The 24,765-nt window shown below is 42.3% G+C and overlaps 1 protein-coding gene across 1 annotated transcript; it reads left to right on the top strand.

Moving 5' to 3' along the window:
- Positions 1-1,977: 1,977 nt before the first annotated feature.
- Positions 1,978-23,938, top strand: LOC115143575 (cilia- and flagella-associated protein 52-like). The gene is made up of 14 exons (XM_065000692.1): positions 1,978-2,343; positions 4,142-4,240; positions 4,581-4,717; positions 4,951-5,079; positions 5,246-5,345; positions 5,806-5,923; positions 5,993-6,134; positions 7,342-7,512; positions 7,922-8,070; positions 8,772-8,917; positions 9,176-9,327; positions 9,759-9,849; positions 21,655-21,766; positions 23,505-23,938. Exons 1-14 carry the CDS (start codon positions 1,978-1,980, stop codon positions 23,684-23,686), a joined length of 2,094 nt encoding a protein of 697 aa, XP_064856764.1. The 3' UTR covers positions 23,687-23,938.
- Positions 23,939-24,765: the final 827 nt, after the last annotated feature.

Below are 24,765 nucleotides of genomic sequence, written 5' to 3' on the forward strand. Positions count from 1 at the left end.
TTGGAATACTACAATGGACATGAACCTTCTTATGATGGAAATATAAAGTGGGACATTTTGGTAAGTGGGTTGGTTTTGCCAATGCTCTGATAAGAGTGTAAAACAATGAATTTATAGATTATCTGCACTGTATGTCGTTAGCTAGCTAACCAGACAGTTTTAGAGGAGTGATCCCATACGTTATAACTGCCAATATGCCAACAATCCATCAAACAATCAGTTGATGATAGGACTTAGACAAATTGTAATTGCAACAAGTACTGATATTGTATCATATAATAACAATTTAGAAGAAAATACAAATTTAGACATTTATTATGGTCTGTTTATGTTATAGGCTATTTATACAGAAAATGTGTATACAACCTGTCCGTGTAAACTGTAGTTATAATTATATGACAATATTTTAGGTTGACAACACGTATATTACATAATTTCTAGCATATCATTTGCCTTACTTTTATTTCCCTGCATAAGTAAAAGCAGGAATGCATCACCTATGCCTTTACTGCATATTCATTCCAAATTGTTTTGGATTTCTCCCTGACCACAATAGCTTCCATTTTCACTTCATTCTGGATCTTTTTAATTTAATAGGATCTCTAGCCATGTCTAGATGGAATACAGCTTCTGTCAAATTGACTTCAAAAGTTTTTTTTGTTTTTTTGCAACATAGCTAACCCTTACCCTAACACTTTTCCTAAACTGCTACGTTAATTATCATAACCTGCTGTGTAGGTTTTCTTAAACCTGCTACGAAAAGTCAAAGTTGACAAAACCTGTAACCCTTCTAGACAAAACCGATCTCTATAGACCAATCACACTCCAAAGACTCACCCAAATATTTCCTCCGGCTGCATGAGACAACTACTACATCACCATAGAAACTGACCCAAACACATGGTTAAGTTGCTAGGCAACGTTTGTTTGTCTGGATGGCAAATGAGAGAAAGATAGCTGAAGCTCGAGAAGATTTTACAGGCTTGGAGACTTGGTGAAAAAATAGGGGCAATATTGTTGAATCATGGCTGGAGATGCACAAGAGATTCCACGGCTTGAGCTGGAGGCTGTAATTGGGTTCAACGGTAATGTACAATATCATAGCATGCTATGGTAGCTAGTTACTAACGTTACTGTTGCTTGTTGCCAGTGGGGGTTTCAGCTGGTTTGTCATCTTTTCAATGTGTCTAAATATAACTCAATTATTTGTAATGTGCTGTTTGTTTATGGAAAGTATTTGGAAGTTTCCTTCAAAACTCTAATCCACCCATGTTGAGGGGTGGGGGTGTGTGTCTTTTTTGTCAATAACAGCTGGTGCGCCATATCTAATATTAAAGAAGTCTCAAATTATTGCTCGCCTGAGGTAGAGTACCTTATGATAAGCTGTCGACCACACTATCTACCAAGAGAGTTCTCATCTGTATTATTCGTAGCCGTCTATTTACCACCACAAAGTGAAGCTGGCACTAAGACCGCTCTCAACCAACTCTATAAGGCTATAAGCAAACAAGAAAATGCTCACCCAGAAGCGGCGCTCCTAGTGGCCAGGGACTTTAATGCAGAAAAACTTAAATCAGTTTTACCAAAATTTTACCCGCATGTCACAACCAGGGAAAAATAAATCCTAGAAACACCTTTACTCCACACACAGAGATGCATACCAAGCTCTCCCCCACCCTTCATTTGGAAAATCTGACCAGAATTCTATCCTCCTGATTCCTGCTTACAAGCAAAAACTAAAGCAGGAAGTAGCAGTGACTCGCTCAATACGGGAGTGGTCAGATGACGCGGATGCTCCACTACAGGCCTGTTTTGCTAGCACAAACTGGAATATGTTCCGGGATTCATTCAGTGGCATTGAGGAATACACCACCTTAGTCATCGGCTTCATCAATAAGTGCATCAATGACGTCGTCCCCACAGTGACTGGACAAACATATCTCAACCAGAAGCCATGGATTACAGGCAACATGCTATATGCTAAATTCTATAGCTGCCGCTTTCAAGGAGTGGGAGACTAATCCGGACGCTTATAAGAAATCCCGCTATGCCCTCAGACTAACCATCAAACAAGAAAAGCGTCAATACAAGATTAAGATTGAATCCTACTACACCGGCTCTGACGCTCGTCGGATGTGGCAGACTTTGAAAAAAACTATTACGGACTACAAAGGGAAACCCAGACGCGAGCTGCCCAGTGACGCGAGCCTACCAGACGAGATAAATGCCTTTTATGTTCGCTTTGAGGCAAGCAACACTGAAGCATGCACGAGAGCACAAGCTGTTCTGGATTACTGTGTGATAACGCTCACGGTTGCCGATGTGAACAAAACCTTTAAACGGGTCAACATTCACAAAGTCGCTGGGCCAGACCGATTACTAGGACTTGTACTCAAAGCATGCGCGGACTGTCAAGTGTCTTCACTTACATTTTCAACCTCTCCCTGACCGAGTCTGTAATACCTACATGTTTCAAGCAGACCACCATAGTCCCTGTGCCCAAAGAAGCGAAGGTAACCTGCCTAAATGATTACCGCCCCGTGGCACTCATGTCAGTAGCCATGAATTGCTTTGAAAGGCTGGTCATGGCTCACATCAACAGTATCCTCCCGACACCCTAGACCCACTCCAATTCACATACCGCCCCAACAGATCCACAGATGACGCAATCTTAATCGCACTCCACACAGCCCTTTCTCACCTGGACAAAAGGAACACCTACAGTGGGGAGAACAAGTATTTGATACACTGCCATTTTTGCAGGTTTTCCTACTTACAAAGCATGTAAAGGTCTGTAATTTTTTTAATCATAGGTACATTTCAACTGTGAGAGACGGAATCTAAATCAAAAATCAAGAAAATCACATTGTATGATTTTTAAGTAATTAATTTGCATTAACCTCATCACTAAGCTAAGGACTCTGGGACTAAACACCTCCCTCTGCAACTGAATCCTGCACTTCCTGACAGGCCACCCCCAGGTGGTAAGAGTAGGCAACAACATGTCTGCCACGCTGATCCTTAACACTGGGGCCCCTCAGGGGTGTGTACTTAGTCCCCTCCTGTATTCCCTTTTCACCCACGACTGTGTGGCCAAACACGACTCCAACACCAGCGTTAAGTTTGCTGATGACACAACAGTTGTAGACCTGATCACTGACAACAATGAGATGGCCTATAGGGAGGAGGTCAGAGAACTGGCAGTGTGGTGCCAGGACAACAAACTCTCCCTCAATTTGAGCAAGACAAAGGAGCTGATCGTGGACTATAGGAACAGGCCCCCATTAACATCGATTGGTCTGTAGTAGAGCGGGTCAAGAGTTTCAAGTTCCTTGGTGTCCACATCACCAACGAACAATCATGGTCCAAACATGCCAAGACAGCCGTGAAGAGGACACAACAAAACCTTTTCCTCCTCAGGAGACTGAAAACATTTGGCATGTGTCCCCAGATCCTCATAAGGTTCTACAGCTGCACCCTCGAGAGCATCCTGACTGGTTGCATCACCGCCTGGTATGGCAACAGCTCGGCATCTGAACGTAAGGCGCTACAGAGGGACCTATACAATAGGCGGTGTCAGAGGAAAGCCCATAAAATTGTCAGAGACTCCAGTCACCCAAGTTATAGACTGTTTTCTCTGCTACCGCACGGCAAGCTTTACAGGAGCGCCAAGTCTAGGACCCCAAAAGGCTCCTCAACAGCTTCTACCTCCAAGCCATTAGACTGCTGAACAATTCATAAACCCCCCCCCTTACACTGACTCGGTACCGGTTCCCCCTGTATATAGCCTTATTATTGTTATTCTTATTGTGTTACTTTTTATTATTACTTTTTACTTTAGCCTACTTGAACTGCACTGTTGGTTAAGGGCTTATAAGTAAGCATTTCACAGTAAAGTTTATACTTGTTGTATTCGGTGCATGTGGCAAATTATATTTACCTTGATGAGTTTCTCCTGAATCCTGCTTCAGACAACCAAGTTAGGTTTAATCATAATCATAATCATATCCTCATCTTTAGTTCTGGTCTAAAGCATGTCTTTACAATTTTTTGGGGGACAGGACATATATTTTCTGGCCTCAGAGTGCACCCAGACAGAGAACACTTAATCTATCCTCTTGGTTGCACTGTTATTTTGAAGAGCCTGAAAGATAGCAAACAGGAGTTCCTCCATGGACACACCAACAATGTCTCCTGTGTCACTGTGTCCAAAAGCGGACGCTACATCGCTTCTGGACAGGTCACCTACATGGGCTTCAAGCTAAACTAAAGACAGTGAAACGTTCTAGTATTAAGAGAGCAATCATGTTTCGCCTCTTGATATCAGAGGCAGACAGGCAGACAGACAGACAGACAGACAGACAGACAGACAGACAGACAGACAGACAGACAGACAGACAGACAGACAGACAGACAGACAGACAGACAGACAGACAGACAGACAGACAAACAGACATGCAGACATGCAGACAGACAGACACCATTGGATGGAGGCACGGAGAGAGAGGCTAAAGATGAATGTTGAACGTAGGAAACACATGAATGGCTCTAGATTAAATAGTTAATTTATGTTGTTCCAGGCTGATCTGATCATCTGGGATTATGAGAAGAGAGCGATCCACGCCAGACTACAGCTCCACAAAGCGAAGGTGGAGGGACTTGCCTTCTCCCCCAATGACAAGTACCTTGTCTCCCTGGGTGGACAGGATGATGGAAGGTACGAGGAAGTGTAATGTAGTGAGCATTTTGTTCCAGTCCTGCTATAACACACCTTATCCTACTAATCAGCTGGTCCACAGACCTTTGATTAGATGATTTGATTGGTTAGATCCAACAGGCTTTGGATGACTGTGTCACTTTAAAAACTACTTTCACATTGGAAGAACCTCAACAGTAATTGGTAGGTTATACTACAGTCTGGCTGTAAATGTGAATGGTTTGTGTTTTCAGCATTGTGGTGTGGAACCTTGAGAGCAAAGAGGCGATCTGTGGGAGCCCGGCCTCTGCCCACAGTACAGGCCACTGCCTCACCATCGAGTACACCAACCACAGCGACAACTTCTTCATCTCCGCCGGCAAGTGAGTGACTTACAGAGACTCTGGGTTGCTGTTAGATTAGAGTATTACTTTGTCAATCAGAACTGATCTTCATTGGACTTGAACACGACGGAGAATGATTAAATAAACAAAATGGATTATTAATACTTTCGAATTAACACACTTGTAATATGTTTTTTCCCTGTAGTGGCACAATGCGTGTTTGGGAGCTAGACCTTCCAAATAGGAAGATCCGGCCTACGGAATGCCAGACAGGACAACTGAAGAGGATTGTCAACTGCATTGAGGTGAGCTAAACCATAGAAAGCAGACACAGCTCAAAGTAATAGTGGTACTGACTGAATACCCACTGGGCACAGACGTCAATTCAACGTCTATTCCACGTTGGTTCAACGTCATTTCATTGAAATGATGTGGAAACAACATTGATTCGACCGGTGAGTAAATTGCACAATGATGCCAAATGCCCCCCAAAATGATTTTGTACGAACCATTCTTAACCACTCAAAGTACGTTCAGAGACAAAGCAAAGGTAAACTATTCATCAATACTTCTCATGGTGTATTAATGAGGAAATCTGTAAACACACAAGTTCAGGTTCCTGTTATTTTATTCACATGGCAATTGTTGTCTGAGGTCGATTGATCTCTGAATTAAGATAAAGATAAAGAATTTCCCTGCATATCAAGCAGCCTCTCAAAGTAGTACAGGTGGAGACGGAAAGCTTATTTCTAATTTGCATCACAGATCCCAGACGACGACCTTTTCTTTTACTGCGGAACCACCAGCGGTGACATCCTGAAGGTCAACCTGAAGGCCCGCCTCCTCAACAGCTGTAGGCCAACGAAAACAGAAATTCAGCAAGGTAGGTTTAGTGTATATTCAGTGTCCCGGGTGACCTCCACATGTTCATATCTCTGAGATCTTACTGTAGTTGACATTTGGTACAGCGGTCCCTCTTGTCTTTTGGTGCAGGGTGTGAACACACTGAAGGTGCTGAAGTCTGGGGACATCCTGGTGGGCTCTGGGGATGGCATGTTCACTTTGTGCTCAGGACCTAACTTCATAACCATCAAGTAAGTAAGTGCTGCAGGTTGACAGACAAGATATTGAGTTGTCTACATCAAATCAAAATAAAATGAAAGTTGATTGGTTGCGTACACAGATTAGCAGGTGTTGTAGCAGGTGCAGTGAAATGCTAATGTTACTGGCTCCAACAGTGTAGTAGAATGTCTCTCAAACACAGTACACATACACAAATAATCAAAATAAGAAATCAAGAAATAACAATCCAGGTATATACTGTATATTAGAGTGAGCATGTGTGAGAATTCAGAATATATGCTGAACAAAAATATGAAAGCAACATGCAACAATTTCAACAATTTTACTGAGTTACAGTTCATATAAGGAAATCAGTCAATTGAAATAAAGGCCCTAATCTATGGATTAGGCCCTATGGATTAGGCCCTAATCTATGGATTTCACATGACTGTGAATCAAGCAGATTGCAAGGGGGGCACTTTAACCGACTGTATCGGTCACGTCAGATTCCTGAGTAGACGGTCCGGCGGGACCACCCAGGCTTCCAGTTCAGTGTATATTAGTGTGTATCTGTTCAGTGTATATTAGTACATATCTTGTCAGTGTATATTAGTGTGTATCTGTTCAGTGTATATTAGTGTATATCTGTTCAGTGTATATTAGTGTATATCTTTTCAGTGTATATTAGACAAGCGAACAACATTCACAACCTTTTCATTGTCAATAAATCCATATGGCTCATATTCTTGATGAAGAATGTTGACAAGCTCACTTGTTTGACACAATGAACCAAATCTGATAAATAGCGCAGCTAATAATAACTCTATATAAAAAATACTGTGATCAAATAAAAACAATACAATAAAAAAATTAGGAGAATAAATGATTTAAAAAAATGTTCATGATAATTTATACACACTTTCTACCTGGTATTAGTAGTTTAGATTCAGAATGGAGTATTTTTTTGCGTCCCATTCAAAACCTCCCGCGACCCACCAGTTGAGAACCACTAGTTTATATCGTCTATCTAAAAGTGTCATGTTGCATCCATACTGTAGCTTAGCCTACACATCAGACTGGCTACATTTCTTCAGCCCCTCAGCTTCATGGCAAACAAAGAGGTGGGGCTGGGATTTTGTATATATTTTTTTGTTACAGAGTGGGCCTTTTAACGCTATGTGTAGAAGTACATAAAGTACTCAATGTGGTATTCTGCCATTCATCATCTAACCCCCATAGGAAGGTTCAGTTGGAGGGGGGAGTGACGTCCATCGCTGTGAGAGGCGAGGGCCACCAGTTCTTTGCAGGAACGGAGGAGGCTCAGATCTACCGTCTCGGCTACACAGACTTCAAGGAGGAGCTGATCGCCACCAGTCACAACAGTGCAGTCAACGACGTGGCCTTCCCTTTGTGAGTGACACCCTTCAAAATACAGGCACCCATTTAGAGACTAGATTACATACTGTACGTGATTCACTCTTTTCCCCCACATTATTGTTTTATAGCACACATTCTATTATCACTACTATCTGATTGCCATATGTCACCTCAAATATATAGCTTGTCTTTACCTATATCCACCTCAAACATAGTCTATGCTGTCAAGAGAAACTACCTCAAACAACATTGCTTTCGTCTACCTTCATGCTTTGCCGTCATTTCCCATTTACTCCCACTAGAGGGCGACATGACCATGTTTAAAGCATAAACATGTATTATTGCCTATGGCTCTGGTACAAAGCAAATCCTGTTCCACAGACTAAAGTGCAGAATGACTGGCCATAAACTTATTCCAGTGATGTTTCTGATTCTCTCCCAGTGGCTCGTCGGAGCTGTTTGCCACGTGTTCCCAGGATGACATCAGAGTGTGGCACGCCGAGACCTCCAAGGAGCTGCTGCGGCTCTCCGTCCCCAACATGAGCTGCAACGCCCTGGACTTCATGATCAACGGACACAGCATCATCAGTGGTAGGCAGGAACCATTAGGAGTTCTGTTTGGCAATGGGGTCATTTAAAAAATGAACACACACACAACTAAGTGCACACACACGCCTACACACACTTGCACACACAAGCATACATAGACGCATAGACGCACGCACACACACACACACAGTATATGTGTGTGTTTGTGTGTGCAGTAGCCACAATGCTAGCAGTAGCCACAACCCTGATGTGGCTAGCACTACACTAGGGAAGGACGAGACGGCATCAATGCAGCGTATGGCATTGTCTTAAGTTATAACGATGATGGACTAGCGTCAATTATTATGGAGCACACTAGCCTGTAAGATAATGACTGTATTTTTAATGTGAGGGTGTGAATGTGCCTGATATTCCTTCTCATTGTTGGAGCCTTGATATGTTGAGTCATGATAATAATAAATGGTTTGATCCTCTACTGTACATTTTCATTCCAGCCATTTACAGTTAAGACAAGTGTCCAATATAAGGAACTGAGCCCACAATCTTCACAGTAGCCTGGGTGCCAGTCTATTTGGGCCATCATGCCACTCCTTGCCACAGTGTTTGGCATGATAGCACAAAGATCTGGAACCAGGCTATCATCTCAACACATTACAGCACAATCTCAATATAGAAATACTTAGGAATGTCATGTATCTACTATTCCCATCTCATGTATTTTTCTTGTTCCTATTGTTTTACAGCCTGGAACGATGGGAAGATCCGTGTGTTTGCCCCAGAGACTGGCAGAGCCATGCTGGTCAACCACAATGCCCACAGCATGGGCGTGACTGCCATCACTGGCACCAGGGACTGCAAGAGGATCATTAGTGGAGGAGGAGAGGGACAGGTCAGTGACATGTCCCTGGCATGTCACAGGACACCTTTTAATGTATATTTAAATAGAGAACATAGATTAAGAACTACCAGTATCAATTAACCACCACATGAATGTGACATTTGTACAAATATTTGAAGCTCTTCCATTTCTCCCATCCTTCTCACAAAAACACTCCCAGAAAACACGTATTATTGCATACATATGTAGTGGTATTCCTCAACGGCATCATTGTATTGAGTCCTAGTGCCCGTCTCTGGCCTGTTGCAGGTGCGTGTGTGGGAGATCCTCCAGGGCTATCCCTGGCTAATTGAGACCATGAAGGAGCACAAAGTCACCATCACCAGCATCAAGATCAAGAGCAACGACAAGGAGTGTGTCACCGCCAGCTCGGGCGGGGCCTGCATCATCTGGGACTTGGAGTGAGTTCAAATGCACATTCTCATGTACTGTATACACACATACACTGTACACACACACACACACACATACTATACACACACACATGCATGGATGTATGCATGCTCAAATCTATAAACACATGCACGCACACACACAGACACAATGTACACACACACACACCCAAACACTTCTTTACCCCATACCCCTAATCCTTTATCCCTCTCTGTCTGATTGCATTGGCTCTCCCACTGTGAGAGTCTTTCAACACACATCATTACTACCACTGCCACTACCATTAATACCACTCCTCCATTCATGTGTTTCCTGTATTCAATATTCAGTTCAAGTCTCTTGCTCTCCTTCTCCCCCCTCTCTCTCTCTCTCTCCCTGCTTCTCCTCTCTGTCTTCTCCTCTCCCTTCCTCTCCCTCTCTCCTCCTCCCGTTTTGTGAGGAATCAGATGGTCCTGGCCAACACTCTGTTCAGCAGTGTGTGTTACCACCCCGAGGAGTACGAGATCATCACCAGTGGCACCGACAGAAAGGTTTGGAATTAGAAAAGAATCAGGTCCCTCTTCGTGCCAAGACTCACTGGCACAGCACACTGTAGCTAGCTGATGATTTCTCTGTGCAGCGTATGGTCCCCAGTCGCCAGTCATGGAAAGTTAGAGAAGGCTGTTCTCTGTATTGAGGCATTCTTGTTAGCCTTCATCTCATCTCAAGATGAGCTCTGTTAGAGAGGCTAGTATTGATGTGCTGTAGAAAGGCCATGTCCAGCTTGTACACATGCGCGCGTCAGCTGTGTCGTGTTTTGAAATGTTTCCCGATACCTTCTTTACCAGTCATAATAAGCCACGATGTAGCAGTCCTGCTGCCAGGTGTCTGTAACACCTCTTTAAGCCTTGATTACCTATAATGAAAACGGAGTTACATAAGGTGGGATCGGAGGTTCACAACAGCCCCGCTTCAATATGCAACCTAATATCCACTCATCACAAGCTCTACAGACTAATAAGGCCCGTATTGTTGGCTCAACACCACGCTGTGAGGTGAGGACAAACTGTGCTGATTAGCGAGCACTGTGAATGCGCTGAGGCTGAAAAAAAGAGAGACTGAGAAAATGAGGGGAGGAAAAAAGAGAGAGAGAGAGACTAGAAAGAAAGTGCTCTGGCTCTCGCGTCTTCCTGCGGATGTGATGCCCGCCTATGCCATCCAAGTGCCCGTGTGCCAGATACACCATCTGCTCGCCCCAGGACACAGGCGCTCTGTCTGGGGTGAGCAAGCGGTAACACACACAGATACACACGCGCACACACACACACTGAAAGAAAGAGAGAGGGGGGGGGGGGGGGGGGGCAGGAAGAGAGGGATTGGATGCAGCAGCACCTTGGCTCAGAGTTCAGTCAGTGGTAGAGGGTCTTTGGGGACAGCTTCACACTCTCCAGTCTGTCGGATGGAAGGAGACAACAGAACAGACTACTGCTGCTGGTGGTTCTGTTGTGGGGTCATCCAGAAGCCTCGTGTGATGGTGACCCAGCACTCCTGTGTGTTTGTACCAGTTTTGGCTGATTGTGATGTAGGGCCATCAGGGTCTTGGGATTGAGCCTGTGGTATTTATTAATAGCCATTGTGCCATGTCAGTTATTAGACGCATGGTATATAGGCTTCTGTGGCCTTCCCATTGTCCAGCACTAATAGGACAATAAAGACCTTCTGAAGTATTCCGTTTAAAAGAGAGAGAGCTCTTGAAAGTCCTATAATGTCCTTGAGATGTTGGCGAGAGATAGTGTATGTGTAAATGGATTAGCATGGTCAAATACATGGCTGGGCGTAGCGTCGGGATAAATGGAAGCCCACACAGTAGCTAAGAAGGATTTATCTGTGTACAGCTCTTCATAAGTGGGTTCTGTCCTCAATGATGTATTGCCTCAACATATAGGTGGAATTACACAACACTACACACAACAGTGAAAATGTAGACTAATCTTGGCACAGCATGCATTTGTGTTTTCAACATACTGGTATTGAAATTACACAACACATACTGTACCATAAGATTGCACAAAAGACTGGACATTTGATCTTAATTTGGCACAGTGGTGTAGCTTTCAAGGCATTGTAATGGTTGTGTAGCTTTCAATGCATTGTAATGATTATAGGACCTATAGCTGAAGCTATCCTGCTAGGCAATTAGTATTTAAAGTTCATTGGAGCCATTTTATATCTCAAAATCAAATCATTTCTGGGTAACAACAAGTCCTTTACTGTGAATGTTTTACATTTAAATGGTCAATAATCATACAAAATTGCAGTTTGTAGCGTGGTTCGTTCTGCGCTGTGTACTTTTTTTGTAACAGTATTTTTATTGGAATTTCACAATTTTCACCCATATTAAGAGATAAAACAACAGAGACAAAGCACACAGAACAAAAACCAGAAAAACAGCCCCCACTTACCCATATCTACGTGCATATATATACACATACATACATACACACATATACATATACCCATGCATATACACACACATATGCATACATACACGCACGCACACACACACATATACACACCCATACATACGTACACCATTTTCCTCTTCCCGCTCGGTGCTTCTCTCACCCCATCACCATCATTGCGTCTCTCAATACATACATTTTAAACAAACTTACAAACAGAAATTAAACAAAAAAGCTCAGTTTAAACCAAGAGGTTAGGTTCCACACATGGAACGTACAGTGTAGTTCTGAAATACATAGATCCCCGCCATTCTAAGAGAATCCTTGCAGCATAATAGCTGATACCTCAGGTTCTAGGTAATTTAGATAAGGTTCCCATACTTTGTAGAACTGGTCTGTTTTAGAATGGAATGTACATGTCAGATATTCCAGAGGCACCCATTCAAATAGTATCTTATGCCAATCTTTAATAGAAGGAACCTTATCACTAATCCACTGTAAAAGGATGTTTTTCCTCGCTGCGAAGGTAAGGATGTTGTAAAGCCTCCTCTTACCCACAGAAGTAACATGCCTACTAGGGACACCTAACAGTAAAGAAACTGGGTCCAATTCTAGATCAACCCCTAGGATCTTTTCAATTTCTTGCAGGACACCAGACCAGTATCTTTGTATTTTGGTACATGACCATAAACAATGTGTTAGGGTGCCTGTATCAGTTTTGCATTTAAGACACTGAGGGGAAGAGGAAGTGGGGCTAAAAGCATGTCTGCGATTTGGGGATATATGCAATCTGTGTATTATTCTTAATTGGATTGCTCTAGTACGGTTACATATAGATATTGTTTTTGCATATCTCCAAATGTCCTCCCACATCTCTTCGTCAATAGTAACAGACAATTCTTTCTCCCACACTTGTTTCACCCTCTGTGTGTTGACAGCAGAAAAGGACCTTAAAGTATCATAAAACAGACTTACAGACATTTTCCTTTGTGGGAAAAAAAGCATTCTTTCAATGACAGACACATCAGGGTTACCAATTAAGGTGGTGCTCTCCAGAATATAATGTCTTACTTGTAGGAAACGGAAAAAGTCCTGCTTTGGGAGTCGATATTTCTCGACCATCTGCTCAAATGACAACAAAATCTTATCAGCAAATAAGTCGTTTAGCCTGCGTATGCCCTTATTAAGCCATAAGTTAAAGCCAGCATCCAGCAATCCTGGGCTGAAATCTGGGTTGTTAAGAATTGGGGTAAGAGCAGAGGTTAGTTTGGACCTTCCCAGGAAGCGTTGAACTGACCTCCATACTTTGAGTGTGTTAAGTGTAACGGGATTATTGCAGTGATCTTCTACAGACTTGAAACTTCTGAAAAATAAAAGATCCTGTAAGGGGTATTTTGAAAGAGAAGTCTCAATGTCTAACCAAATAGAGGAGTCATAATTTGTGATCCAGTCAGAAATATAACAAAGGTGGGCACACCATTGATAGAACCTGATATTGGGCAGGTCCAAGCCGCCCATAGAACTTGGCAGCTGCAATATTGCCATCTTAAGTCTTGGCTTGCGTTTACTCCATATAAAGGAACTTAGCCATCCATTTACATCCTTTATTACCTTATTGGAGAGTAATACTGGGATCATTTGGATTGGGTAAAGTAGTCTAGGTAAAACGTTCATTTTCAAGAGGGACATTCTACCCAACCAAGAAATCGGGAGAGAGTTCCAGCGCTCCAGATCCTGTCTTATTGTATCAAACAAGGGAACAAAATTGGCTTTGTACATTAGCTGGAATTTAGGAGTTACAAATATACCCAGATACATGAAACCTGAGGGAGACCATTTAAAAGGGAAGGGGGGAGAAGTATTAGGTACAGAGTGTAGGCTACCAAGTGGCATAGCCTCTGACTTAGTAAGGTTAATCTTGTAGCCTGAGAATCCGCTGAATAATTCAATAATATTAATAAGAGATGTAATTGAAGTCTCCGGACTAGAGATGAATATCAGGACATCATCAGCATACAAGCTTATTTTATGGTGAACTACACCAATGAGCAGCCCCTGTATAGCAGGAGTTACCCTGATGGCCTCGGCCAGTGGTTCCATAACGAGTGCAAAGAGGAGGGGGGATAAAGGACAGCCCTGTCTGGTACCTCTGTCTATAGAGAAGCTATTTGACCGTAGCCCATTAGTAAGGACAGCCCTGTCTGGTACCTCTGTGTATAGAGAAGCTATTTGACCGTAGCCCATTAGTAAGGACAGCCCTGTCTGGTACCTCTGTCTATAGAGAAGCTATTTGACCGTAGCCCATTAGTAAGGACAGCCCTGTCTGGTACCTCTGTGTATAGAGAAGCTATTTGACCGTAGCCCATTAGTAAGGACAGCCCTGTCTGGTACCTCTGTCTATAGAGAAGCTATTTGACCGTAGCCCATTAGTAAGGACAGCCCTGTCTGGTACCTCTGTGTATAGAGAAGCTATTTGACCGTAGCCCATTAGTAAGGACAGCCCTGTCTGGTACCTCTGTGTATAGAGAAGCTATTTGACCTTAGCCCATTAGTAAGGACAGCCCTGTCTGGTACCTCTGTGTATAGAGAAGCTATTTGACCTTAGCCCATTAGTAAGGACAGCCCTGTCTGGTACCTCTGTGTATAGAGAAGCTATTTGACCGTAGCCCATTAGTAAGGACAGCCCTGTCTGGTACCTCTGTGTATAGAGAAGCTATTTGACCTTAGCCCATTAGTAAGGACAGCCCTGTCTGGTACCTCTGTCTATAGAGAAGCTATTTGAGCCCATTAGTAAGGACAGCCCTGTCTGGTACCTCTGTGTATAGAGAAGCTATTTGACCTTAGCCCATTAGTAAGGACAGCCCTGTCTGGTACCTCTGTGTATAGAGAAGCTATTTGACCGTAGCCCATTAGTAAGGACAGCCCTGTCTGGTACCTCTGTGTATAGAGAAGCTATTTGACCGTAGCCCATTAGTAAGGACAGCCCTGTCTGGTACCTCTGTGTATATAGAAGCTATTTGACCTTAGCCCATTAGTAAGGACAGCCCTGTCTGGTACCTCTGTGTATATAGAAGCTATTTGACCGTAGCCCATTAGTAAGGACAGCCCTGTCTGGTACCTCTGTGTATAGAGAAGCTATTTGACCTTAGCCCATTAGTAAGGACAGCCCTGTCTGGTACCTCTGTGTATATAGAAGCTATTTGACCGTAGCCCATTAGTAAGGACAGCCCTGTCTGGTACCTCTGTCTATAGAGAAGCTATTTGACCGTAGCCCATTAGTAAGGACAGCCCTGTCTGGTACATCTGTGTATAGAGAAGCTATTTGACCGTAGCCCATTAGTAAGGACAGCCCTGTCTGGTACCTCTGTGTATAGAGAAGCTATTTGACCGTAGCCCATTAGTAAGGACAGCCCTGTCTGGTACCTCTGTGTATAGAGAAGCTATTTGACCTTAGCCCATTAGTAAGTACAGCAGCCTGAGGATCATCATACAAAACTTTCACCCATTTTATAAAGTTGTCCCCTAGACCAAATATATTTAGAGCAAATAATAGGTAAGACCACTCCACACGATCAAATGCTTTCTGAGCATCTAGGGAGAGCACAAGACCATCCACAGCACTTTGTTGGTAGGCTTGAATTACATTAAGAAGCCGCCTGACGTTGTTGCATGACTTACGGCCCCTAATGAAGCCAGTTTGGTCTCCTTTCACAATTAGTGGCAGTGAGTCCTCTAATCTTGTGGCTAGAATTTTAGAAAGCAATTTTCTATCCACATTCAGAAGGGAAATTGGTCTGTACGAGGAACAAGACTCTGGACATTTTCCCTTTTTGAGAATAAGTGAAATGTTGGCTTCTCTCAGCGTATGAGGGAGTTGGTCATTTGAAAATGAGTGGTTAAACATATCACGCAATGGCTCAAGGATCAGGCCATGGAACTCTTTATAGAACTCACTACAAAACCCGTCTGGTCCTGGGGCCTTACCATTTTGCAGATTCTTAATTGCGAACATTATCTCTTCCTTGGTAATAGGGGCATTAAGGAGGGACCTCTGTTCTTCAGAGATAGTAGGGAGCTCAATCTTACAAAAGAAGTTCTCCACTAATTTGGGTGCATCCTTTGGCAGTTCTGAGGCATAAAGGTTCGTATAAAATTTCTTAAATTAGTCACTTATCAATTTATTTTTATATAAATGATTACCATCAGAATCAGTAATAGTAGCAATTGACTGAGAGTCAGCCCTCTTTTTAGCTAGGTATGCCAAGTACTTTCCTGGCTTATCGCCATGTTCATATAGCTTTTGCCTGACAAATCTCATTTTCTTTTCAGCGTCCTGTGTTAGGAGAGAGTCTAACGTTGATCTAATGACTGATATTTCCTTTAATAGGGCAGGAGTGGGCGTTTTAATGTGGTCCTTCTCTTTAGTTCCTAATTCACCCTCTGACATTTTTTGCTTTTCCCGCTTTTTCCGTCTCTTAGTAGCTGTGTATGACATAATCAGACCCCTGGCATACGCTTTACAGGTCTCCCAAAGGAGCCAGGGGTTATCTGTTGATTGAGAGTTAATAGAGAAAAATGCTTTAAACTCTGTTATAAAATATGATGTGAATGTATGGTCTTTAAGAATGGTTGTGTTCAACCTCCAATGTCTTGACCGATTGAATGCCCCGTTGAGTTTTATGTCCAGGATCACCTCAGCATGATCAGATATGACTATGCTTCCTATCCTAGCAGATAAAACAGACTGCAAAGACGTCTTGGGCATAAAAAAATAATCTATTCTAGTCTGACATCCATGAGGTGCAGAGAAAAAAGTGAACTCTCTGTTGGAGGGATGGAAAGCTCTCCAGACATCCGCATACCCCAGATCATCACAAATAACTTTAAGTGACTTAGCTTGAGGAGAGAGTGAAGCTATACCGCTGGGAAACTTATCAATAAGGGGGTTCAACAAGCAGTTAAAATCTCCTCCAACCACTGCAGTGTCTGAGTTTAATTATGAAAAGTCTAGAAATGCCTTAGTGAGGAAATCAGTGGGGTGAGCAAGGGGGAAGTAAATATTAATTATGGAAATGTTCTGCCCTTGTAAAGTACCATTAATTATAACAAAGCGACCAAATTTATCTTTCACACAATTCAAGACCTTATGTGGTAAGTTATTTTTCACCAGAATTGCTACACCTCTACTTCTGGATGTAAATGATGAGAAAAACACTTGACCAAACCCTCCTTGTTGTAATTTCAGGTGCTCCTTATCATCCAAATGGGTTTCTTGCAACAGGGCAGTATCAATATTTTCTTTTTTCAAAAAAGACAGTACTTTCTTCCTCTTAATGGGGTTATGGCTCCCTCTAATGTTCCACGTACATACACACAGTCTGTTATCTGCCATTGTATCTTGACCATTCAATATTCAGACTGGATCCTACTGTAAAAGTGGGGTGGTACCTTTTTCCATGTGTTGAACTCTCCTCTATCTCACTGAGCATAAACAAAAAATATGAACCCTGAACTCGAACTATACTAAACCCAAAAATTAAACATGTAAAAATCCAAAAGGGGGTTTTCCCACTAGCTAACATGCAGGGGATTTCAACTCTCCAATGTAGACTCTTAAGTCCGCATTGCCGCTCAATAGCCTCATCCTTTATATATATGGAAAAGAAAATCAATAGAAGAAGATTGAGGCTCATCCACCTAAAACCAAACCTGGGTACCAATATAGATTCACACATATCTCAGCCTGAGCTATAGCGGCTATTACTTTAGCAAGAAAAATAATAAAGATACGAATATTACTGAGCCGGAGTACGTGAGGACTCACACCACTGTTTCATGATCAGATTCAACCAAAAATAAACAAAGTTATTCAATGCTGTGGAGGTGCAGCTTAAAGTTATTTACCCGAGAGAGTCAATAAACGCAGCAGCCTCTTCAGGTGTGTAGAGCTTTTTAGGTGATCCGTTGACCATAATCTTCAATGTGGCCGGGTACAACAGTGCGTAGTCCATCTTCATTCTCCTGAGTCGAGCCTTCGCCTCATCAAACGCTTTGCGTCTTCGTACAACCGCTGTGGAATAATCATTGAAGAATGAGACCTTTGGACCTTTATGTTGACTACCATCAGAGCCGATGTTTCTAGCCGCATCCATGACGCGCTGCTTGTCAGTGAAGTTGTGAAACTTTATAACCACCGGCCGTGGGCGCTGATTGGGACCGGGTATCGGTGCTTGAGAGCGATGGGCTCTGTCCAGCTTCACACGACCAGCCTTAGTGTCCATTTGTAGGTAGCCAGGGATCCATTCCTCAAAGAATTTTACTGAACGTGTCCCTTCAGAATTTTCCGGGAGTCCCACAACACGAATATTGCATCTGCGTCCTCGATTATCCAAGTCGTCAATGTGCTCCGCCATTTCGCGCACCTGTTTCTCAAGTGCTTTTATCTTAGCGTCCATAGATGTAGTTGAAGTTTCCACTGCAGCAATTCTTCCTTCCGCCTCAACAACACGTTTCACAACGCTCTGTATTTCAGCTGAATGGCCTGCTATTGCTTCCAAGACCGTTCTTATCTTAGCATCGATCACTTTAGTAATGTTATCAGTCATCTTTTGAATCATCAGGTCCATTGTGCCTGGGTCCGCAATGGTGTTAGCTTCGCTAACGTTAGCTAGCTCCTCATGCACATCCACAGGGGTGGTGGTTTTGGTCGACTTCTTAGTAGTTCTATTGGGCATGTTGTCGGAGATTTTTGCGAAACAGTCGTCAAGACTCATTATATGGTAACTTATTTGGCCAATTCTACCACTTTTTCAAGCTAGGAGATTAATGTAAGAATATAAATTTACGAATGCCACGAGAGCTTGCTGAAACACCGTGTTCTCTCTACGACGCCATTTTGTCCCCGTCCGCGTTGTGTACTTTTAATTAGGACGCTGCCACAACTGGAGGTCTGCTAGTTGAATTATTTTTTATTTGCCCTGCACACGAAGAGACAACACACATGATGTTAACCCTTGGCGCGGTCCTAGCTCTCACCGTGCTAGCTGAAGGTCAGGCAAAAGAGCAATTTCTCAAGCAAGACTTTTGCTAGGACTGTCTGGGAGTGGTCTGAGTAGGTGGACTAATTGGATGAGCCTAATGGGAGGGATATGTAACCTGTAAACTAGCTGTTATTGGCAGAGACTTATACCGCCTGGCCAAAACTCCATCCCACCAAAACAGGCAGGGATGTCAAGCTGTCTTTTCAAATAGCTCTTACACTAAAAGGGCATTATTATAATTGTCCCAATTTTACAGTATTATTCCAACCTCATAGTGTGTAAATATATATAAAACACAGAAAAATCATGTTTTTGACTGCACTGTGCCTTTAAAGAAAGAATCATATCATGTCATTTCAGCAAGCCATGACACCCACCATCTCAGATTGTTCTGAAATTGTTTCTGTAGTAAGAAACCGGTAAGATTAGCATTCCTGAAACATTATTTTTGCTGAAATTAAATGTTAAATCTGAGAAATTAAGCTAATTGATTGCATCCAAATTGGCCATTTTAATTGATAGGATTCAGATAATATTCAATAAATATAATACCCAACATCCGACCAAATCTCTTCTTATTAATGACAAAAATGAGGTATCCCAAAAAATAGTCTAAAGCCAACAACGGAGCCCCACACACCCCATGCCAATCCCACCCCAACAACCAGTATACAGTATCAGTTCTCTGTTTGACAAGTAGAATGAAGCTGTGGCTTGGAGTACTGCTTCTCCATACTGTAATTCCCTGTGAATCTGGTGATGTTTTTTCCCAACTGTTCAGAGAAATTATTCATTGAAGTCACTTGCATTATTTACCATAAAGAAGTATGAAAGTCACATATTTTGACCACTAGATGCCGCTGTTCCTGCTATACCGCCACACTCTTTTGTCTATTTTGCCGGTCTCTTGTGTTTATTAAATAGATTTCCTTTGCAACTTTGGATAGAAAACCAATAGATTTGGCTCATTATGAAAATACATTGTGTGGTCATCCTCACAATTCAAGCCAATCAATTCAGTGTGTCCTTATCTCAGCAACCTAATGCTTCAACCTAACTCTCCTTGAATAGGAGCCAGGTTCCACAGGAGAAGGGAGGGAACACAGATGGGTTAGGGTGACTCGGCCACTCTCACACAGGTGCTGGACTCTAATAAGCCCTCCGTGACACCAGGAGAGGGGAGAGAGGTCGTGACTAGAGAATCAAACTGGATTTGAACCCATTCCCTATGACACAACACAAACTATACTGGAGAGAAGGAGCGTTGTGTCTGCTACTTGGCTAACTCTCCTCCCTCTCACTTTTTTGGCTGTGTCATATCTCACCTCATATGATAGCCAGTGATTTGATTAAGATTCAAATCATGTAAGCTAGTTGCTGCTGGTATTGAGGGGTTTTTCTTTCTTTCACTATGCTGACCAAAAATATTATTTCATAAAGTGAATGAATGCATGCAAAGAACTTTGGATTTCTCATATTTCTCAATCATATTGAAAAAAATACAATTTATGCATAAATGATGGTTGTCGGTCATTATGTTGACCATATGTTTTCACAATGAATGATGCATGTAAAGAACCTTGAGCCTTTCCATTTTATTGAATTATACTGAAGAACAGTCCTGACTGTTGTGTATTTCTCAATAATGTCTTACAAATGTGTTTTCCAGTCAGTAAGCTTTTCCATTGAATTTGAATTATATTGAGGTACAAAAGTGTTTTTTTACCATCCCACAGAAATGTCTCTCTTAGGCTGCCTCTTTGCTTTAAGCGCTGTTTTTCATTCTTAAAACTATAAATATCTTGTTTTTTTGCCATTTGTTTCTCTTCAATCCCATTATTACAAACTGTATTTGATATGTCTTTGTGAGATTACATTTCCTCAGTCCATAATGCATTATGTTTGTGGTTTTACTAAGAGATGAAATCCAGTCCGAGAAGCTATTCTCATAAATGCGATTCTGAGCTCTCTCCCATGTAACATTACTTGTTTCATTGCATACAACTGGAGCTTTTTTCTGATTGGCCGACACCTTTCTGATGAATCCTCTGAACAGGTTTATTCAGATATTCTAGACATTTTCTCACTTCTGTGTGAGGAGATTGCGTTGGTTATTGTAATATTCACTCTATAGCCTAAACATTGACTCGTTGATGATTTAGATTTTCAGTTAATAAAGCCCATTGTGCGTATAAAGAAATCATTCATTTCCAGGTACAATCAGTTTGGCCAGTTCCAATACTTAAAATCACAAATGGTTTAGTTATGTGCTGCCAGACAGTTAAGCTGCCAGTTTCCTCTTCCTTGATACCTCACATGCTGCATTTTAATGATGAAATTCGTCTGTCCTCTCGTTTTGCGTCAGTTAGTTTGTAATTGTAATTAGCTTTGTCATAAAAATAACAAGAAAGGACCTCGCTTGCGTGTGTGGGGAGATTGTGGCGTTACTGTGCGGCTATAAATAAACTTCAAATAACAATTGAGCCTTTGAGAGACGCACGTCTTTGACAGCTGCAAACCCTCGGGATGATTAACTCTCATTTAGAGTCACAAACATGTTGTTTTAACGGTGGCGGGCGCACAAAAACTTGATAGGATTTCTCTGGCCTCATTTACATATAGTGGAATAATGAAGATGGATAATTCAGTGAGGCAGAATTACTATACTATGAACGAACAGAAGACATACAAGGAGTGGCATTCATACTTACTATAAAACTGTGATGCATGGTCATTTTCAGAATTGATTGTAATATAACATAGAATATGTCAAATAAACTAATCTGACAAGTTTTATATGTACAAGCTCTCTCATTCATATTCCATATAGCTGAATGGCCTTCTTCTTTCCCAGATTGGTTACTGGGAGGTGTATGACGGCTCAGCCATCAGAGAACTGGAGGGCTCCCTTTCAGGAGCCATCAATGGCATGCACATCTCACAGGATGGGCAGCACCTTGTCACTGGTACAGTACCCTTTACATTGGTTTTGTTGGCTGAGTTGAAGAGGTAGAGCATGAGTTGATTTGTGATCTCGCCAACTGTTTGACGTGACATAGACATAGGAGTTGGCACAGCTCCCAACAGATCTAGGACTAGTCTACTGTTGACTACTGTCATGACGTTGGCCTGGGGGTTAGGTTTATGACAGTCATAAATACCTCTTTCCCCCTTTTTCCTCTCTCTATGCTACTGATGTTACATTTGCAAAACCCTTGGTTAACATAGAGATTCTGGGGACATCAGAAGGTGGGGGGAAATTAACTATATTCTGGTAATCCGACCAATTGAACATATGCGGTGGTACTTAATGAATATGATGTCAGTTCGGTTGTCATCTGAGACATTCTCATCGATGATAAGATGACATAAACTCTACAGTGGAAAGTCTACACATCAAAGTTATCGGATTCACATGGAATTGTGGTTCAATTTAAATGTTTGAATATGAAATTATTTGTGATGGGATGAAATATGATTTTAGCTTCTAAAATGTGAGATTTGGGTTTTCATAAGGTAGGGCTCTGCTCAATCAGTAGCCCGCCCCTGTGAAGGGACATGGGCTATAAAACTTTTCAAACACGCCCTGCTCTCCCTTCCTATATAAAGCCTTGATGACAATATAACCTCCTGTTCCGAGGATGTGAGGACGACGGTCCGATGTCAGAATGGTTCAGATAATAACTACAGAACGAAGCCAACATCAGCGTGAGCTTTGGTTGCGAATGGTTTGAACTTTGAACTCTTATTCACTACAGAAGTGATACCTCCTAGCCGTTGAGTTAGCAACAGCAGCTGCAAACGCAGGTTAGGAAGGAACAGACAGAGTATCCCGTCTACCACACAACGAGCAGAGACATTCTTCAAAGGACAAAGGACTCGGTTGGGCAACACGGTCTTCCATCTACCACCAACCTACCGAAGCGCAGCTCAGAGTATATATTTATTGCATTTTCCTTTTCCAAATGGGCGGTAATTTAGAATGCATAAGATACTGTATTTACGATAGCATAGCTTCGCCCTTTGTTCCTCTGTCTTCCCGCTCTTTCACTCAAACCCAGACCCTTTTCTTTTGTGTAACAAGCTGTCATATCTGTTCCGCCCGCTAGGGACGTTTTCCTTTATGACGTAATTTGTAATCAAGTTATGATTAATTATGTGTATGTGTAATTCTGTGTGATTAGTTAGGTATTTAGTTAATAAATAATTAAACACAATTTTGTATTGCTGATTCAACTTGTTAGCCAGGGTTCTTGAAGATAACCAAGAATTTACAACTTTCAGATGAGACTGAATTAATGTGACGATTAATATTGACTGCTATTGATGTAAAATATTACTAGGTCTTTAAGACTTTATTCAGAAGATAACAGTTCTATAAATATTCTTTCATGGTGCCCTGACTCTCTAGTTAATTACATTTACATGATTAGCTCAATCAGGTAATATTAATTACGGAGAAATTATTTTATAGAATAGCATGTCATATCACTTAATCCGACACAGCCAAAGACACGACACTACCATCGATCAACAACAGCACATGGTCTGTCCATTAAATATCCCTGTATCGACTCTCAATAGCTTGGGACTATCGTGAAGAGCACTTGGTTGAACGTGACTTCAGCATGCGGTTGGATCAATGTTCAAAGGCTTTTCCGTAGAAATAAACAAGGTATATGTGTCTCTGCTTGCCCACTTCAGGTGGAGACGAGAAGTTGGTGAAAGTGTGGGACTACTCAGAGGGCGAGTTGACCCACGTAGGCATCGGCCACAGCGGCAGCATCACCAGCGTCAAGATCTCCACCAACAACAGGAGCATGGTGAGCGCCAGTGTTGATGGGGCCGTGCTCCGGTGGAGGTACCCCCACCCCTCCTCTCCCTAGAGCGCCTTCCGGAGGCCAGGAGAACAGAGAGTCAAAAAACCCATGACCATATGGCCTTTGACCCACACACCCTACAAACTTTTTACTTTTGAACTTTACCCTGCCCAGTCCCAATACACACCTGTCCCCACACCAAACAACTCTGAAGAACTCATGAACACTGAACATGCCCTTAACTCATGAACATCCCCTTAGTGCTATCATAGAGCAAATGTTTCATTCATTCATGAAAATAAATGGATATAATTTTTATTTGTGCGATATTGACTGAAGTATGCATTACTAGCTACATTTTGCTTGTTGAAGGTAATTGCATAGTTGTAGTGTGGTATTCGCCATATTCTAATAATGTACTGTATCAACAAACTTGGCAGACACACATGTTCTAATATAGGGACTCTTAACCTCATCAATACAAAGTTGGATATTGTAGTCACAGAACATTATAAAGATACTCATCTGCTCATTATAGCCTTGAATAGCATTCTCTCGGATCTTCTAAGGGAAGCACAGAAGTGATTGTGTCATCCCCTTTTCCCCATTAATACACAGTGAGTGTAAAAAGGCAGGCTACACAGTACATTAAATGCATATTTCATACAGATATGCCTGTCTTATATGCGTGTCGTGTGGTAAAGAAGAGAAAGAGAGACAACGAGGCCCAGATTCACAGGCACTTTAGCACACCGCTGCTGTCAGCTAATCTATCACTAGACATTCCCCAGAGACTTCGGTAAAGAAGTGTGCGTGCGCGCACTCGGGTGTGTGTTTATGTGTGTGTGTGTGTGTGTGTGTGTGTGTGTGTGTGGCCAGCGAGCCTCTTGGAATGCTTCCATCTTCTCAAACTCATTCCCCTCTCGATTGCTCAGAAGCTCAAAACTCAATAATTAATAGCTACCCCACTAGTCCGCTACCCACAAAAAGAGAGCAAACCTGCAGTGCGCTATCGACGGACCAAGTCAACAAAACATAACCTACACCCCTAGCTCTGTAAAATAGGGCATCCCATCCAACTGCCCATGCACGCACGCACACACACGGAATACTCCGGAGGCCATGCTATGAGATAAGAGTAATGT

Source organism: Oncorhynchus nerka, linkage group LG15, assembly GCF_034236695.1.
Source record: "Oncorhynchus nerka isolate Pitt River linkage group LG15, Oner_Uvic_2.0, whole genome shotgun sequence".
NCBI lineage: Eukaryota > Metazoa > Chordata > Actinopteri > Salmoniformes > Salmonidae > Oncorhynchus > Oncorhynchus nerka.

Bases quoted from the DNA above. Each gene is read 5' to 3' on its own strand.
- LOC115143575 (XM_065000692.1), top strand. From the start codon at position 1,978: ATGCTAAATTCTATAGCTGCCGCTTTCAAGGAGTGGGAGACTAATCCG. The intron at 7,513-7,921 runs GTGAGTGACACC...ATTCTCTCCCAG, and splicing joins AACGACGTGGCCTTCCCTTT to TGGCTCGTCGGAGCTGTTTG. The intron at 8,071-8,771 runs GTAGGCAGGAAC...ATTGTTTTACAG, and splicing joins CGGACACAGCATCATCAGTG to CCTGGAACGATGGGAAGATC.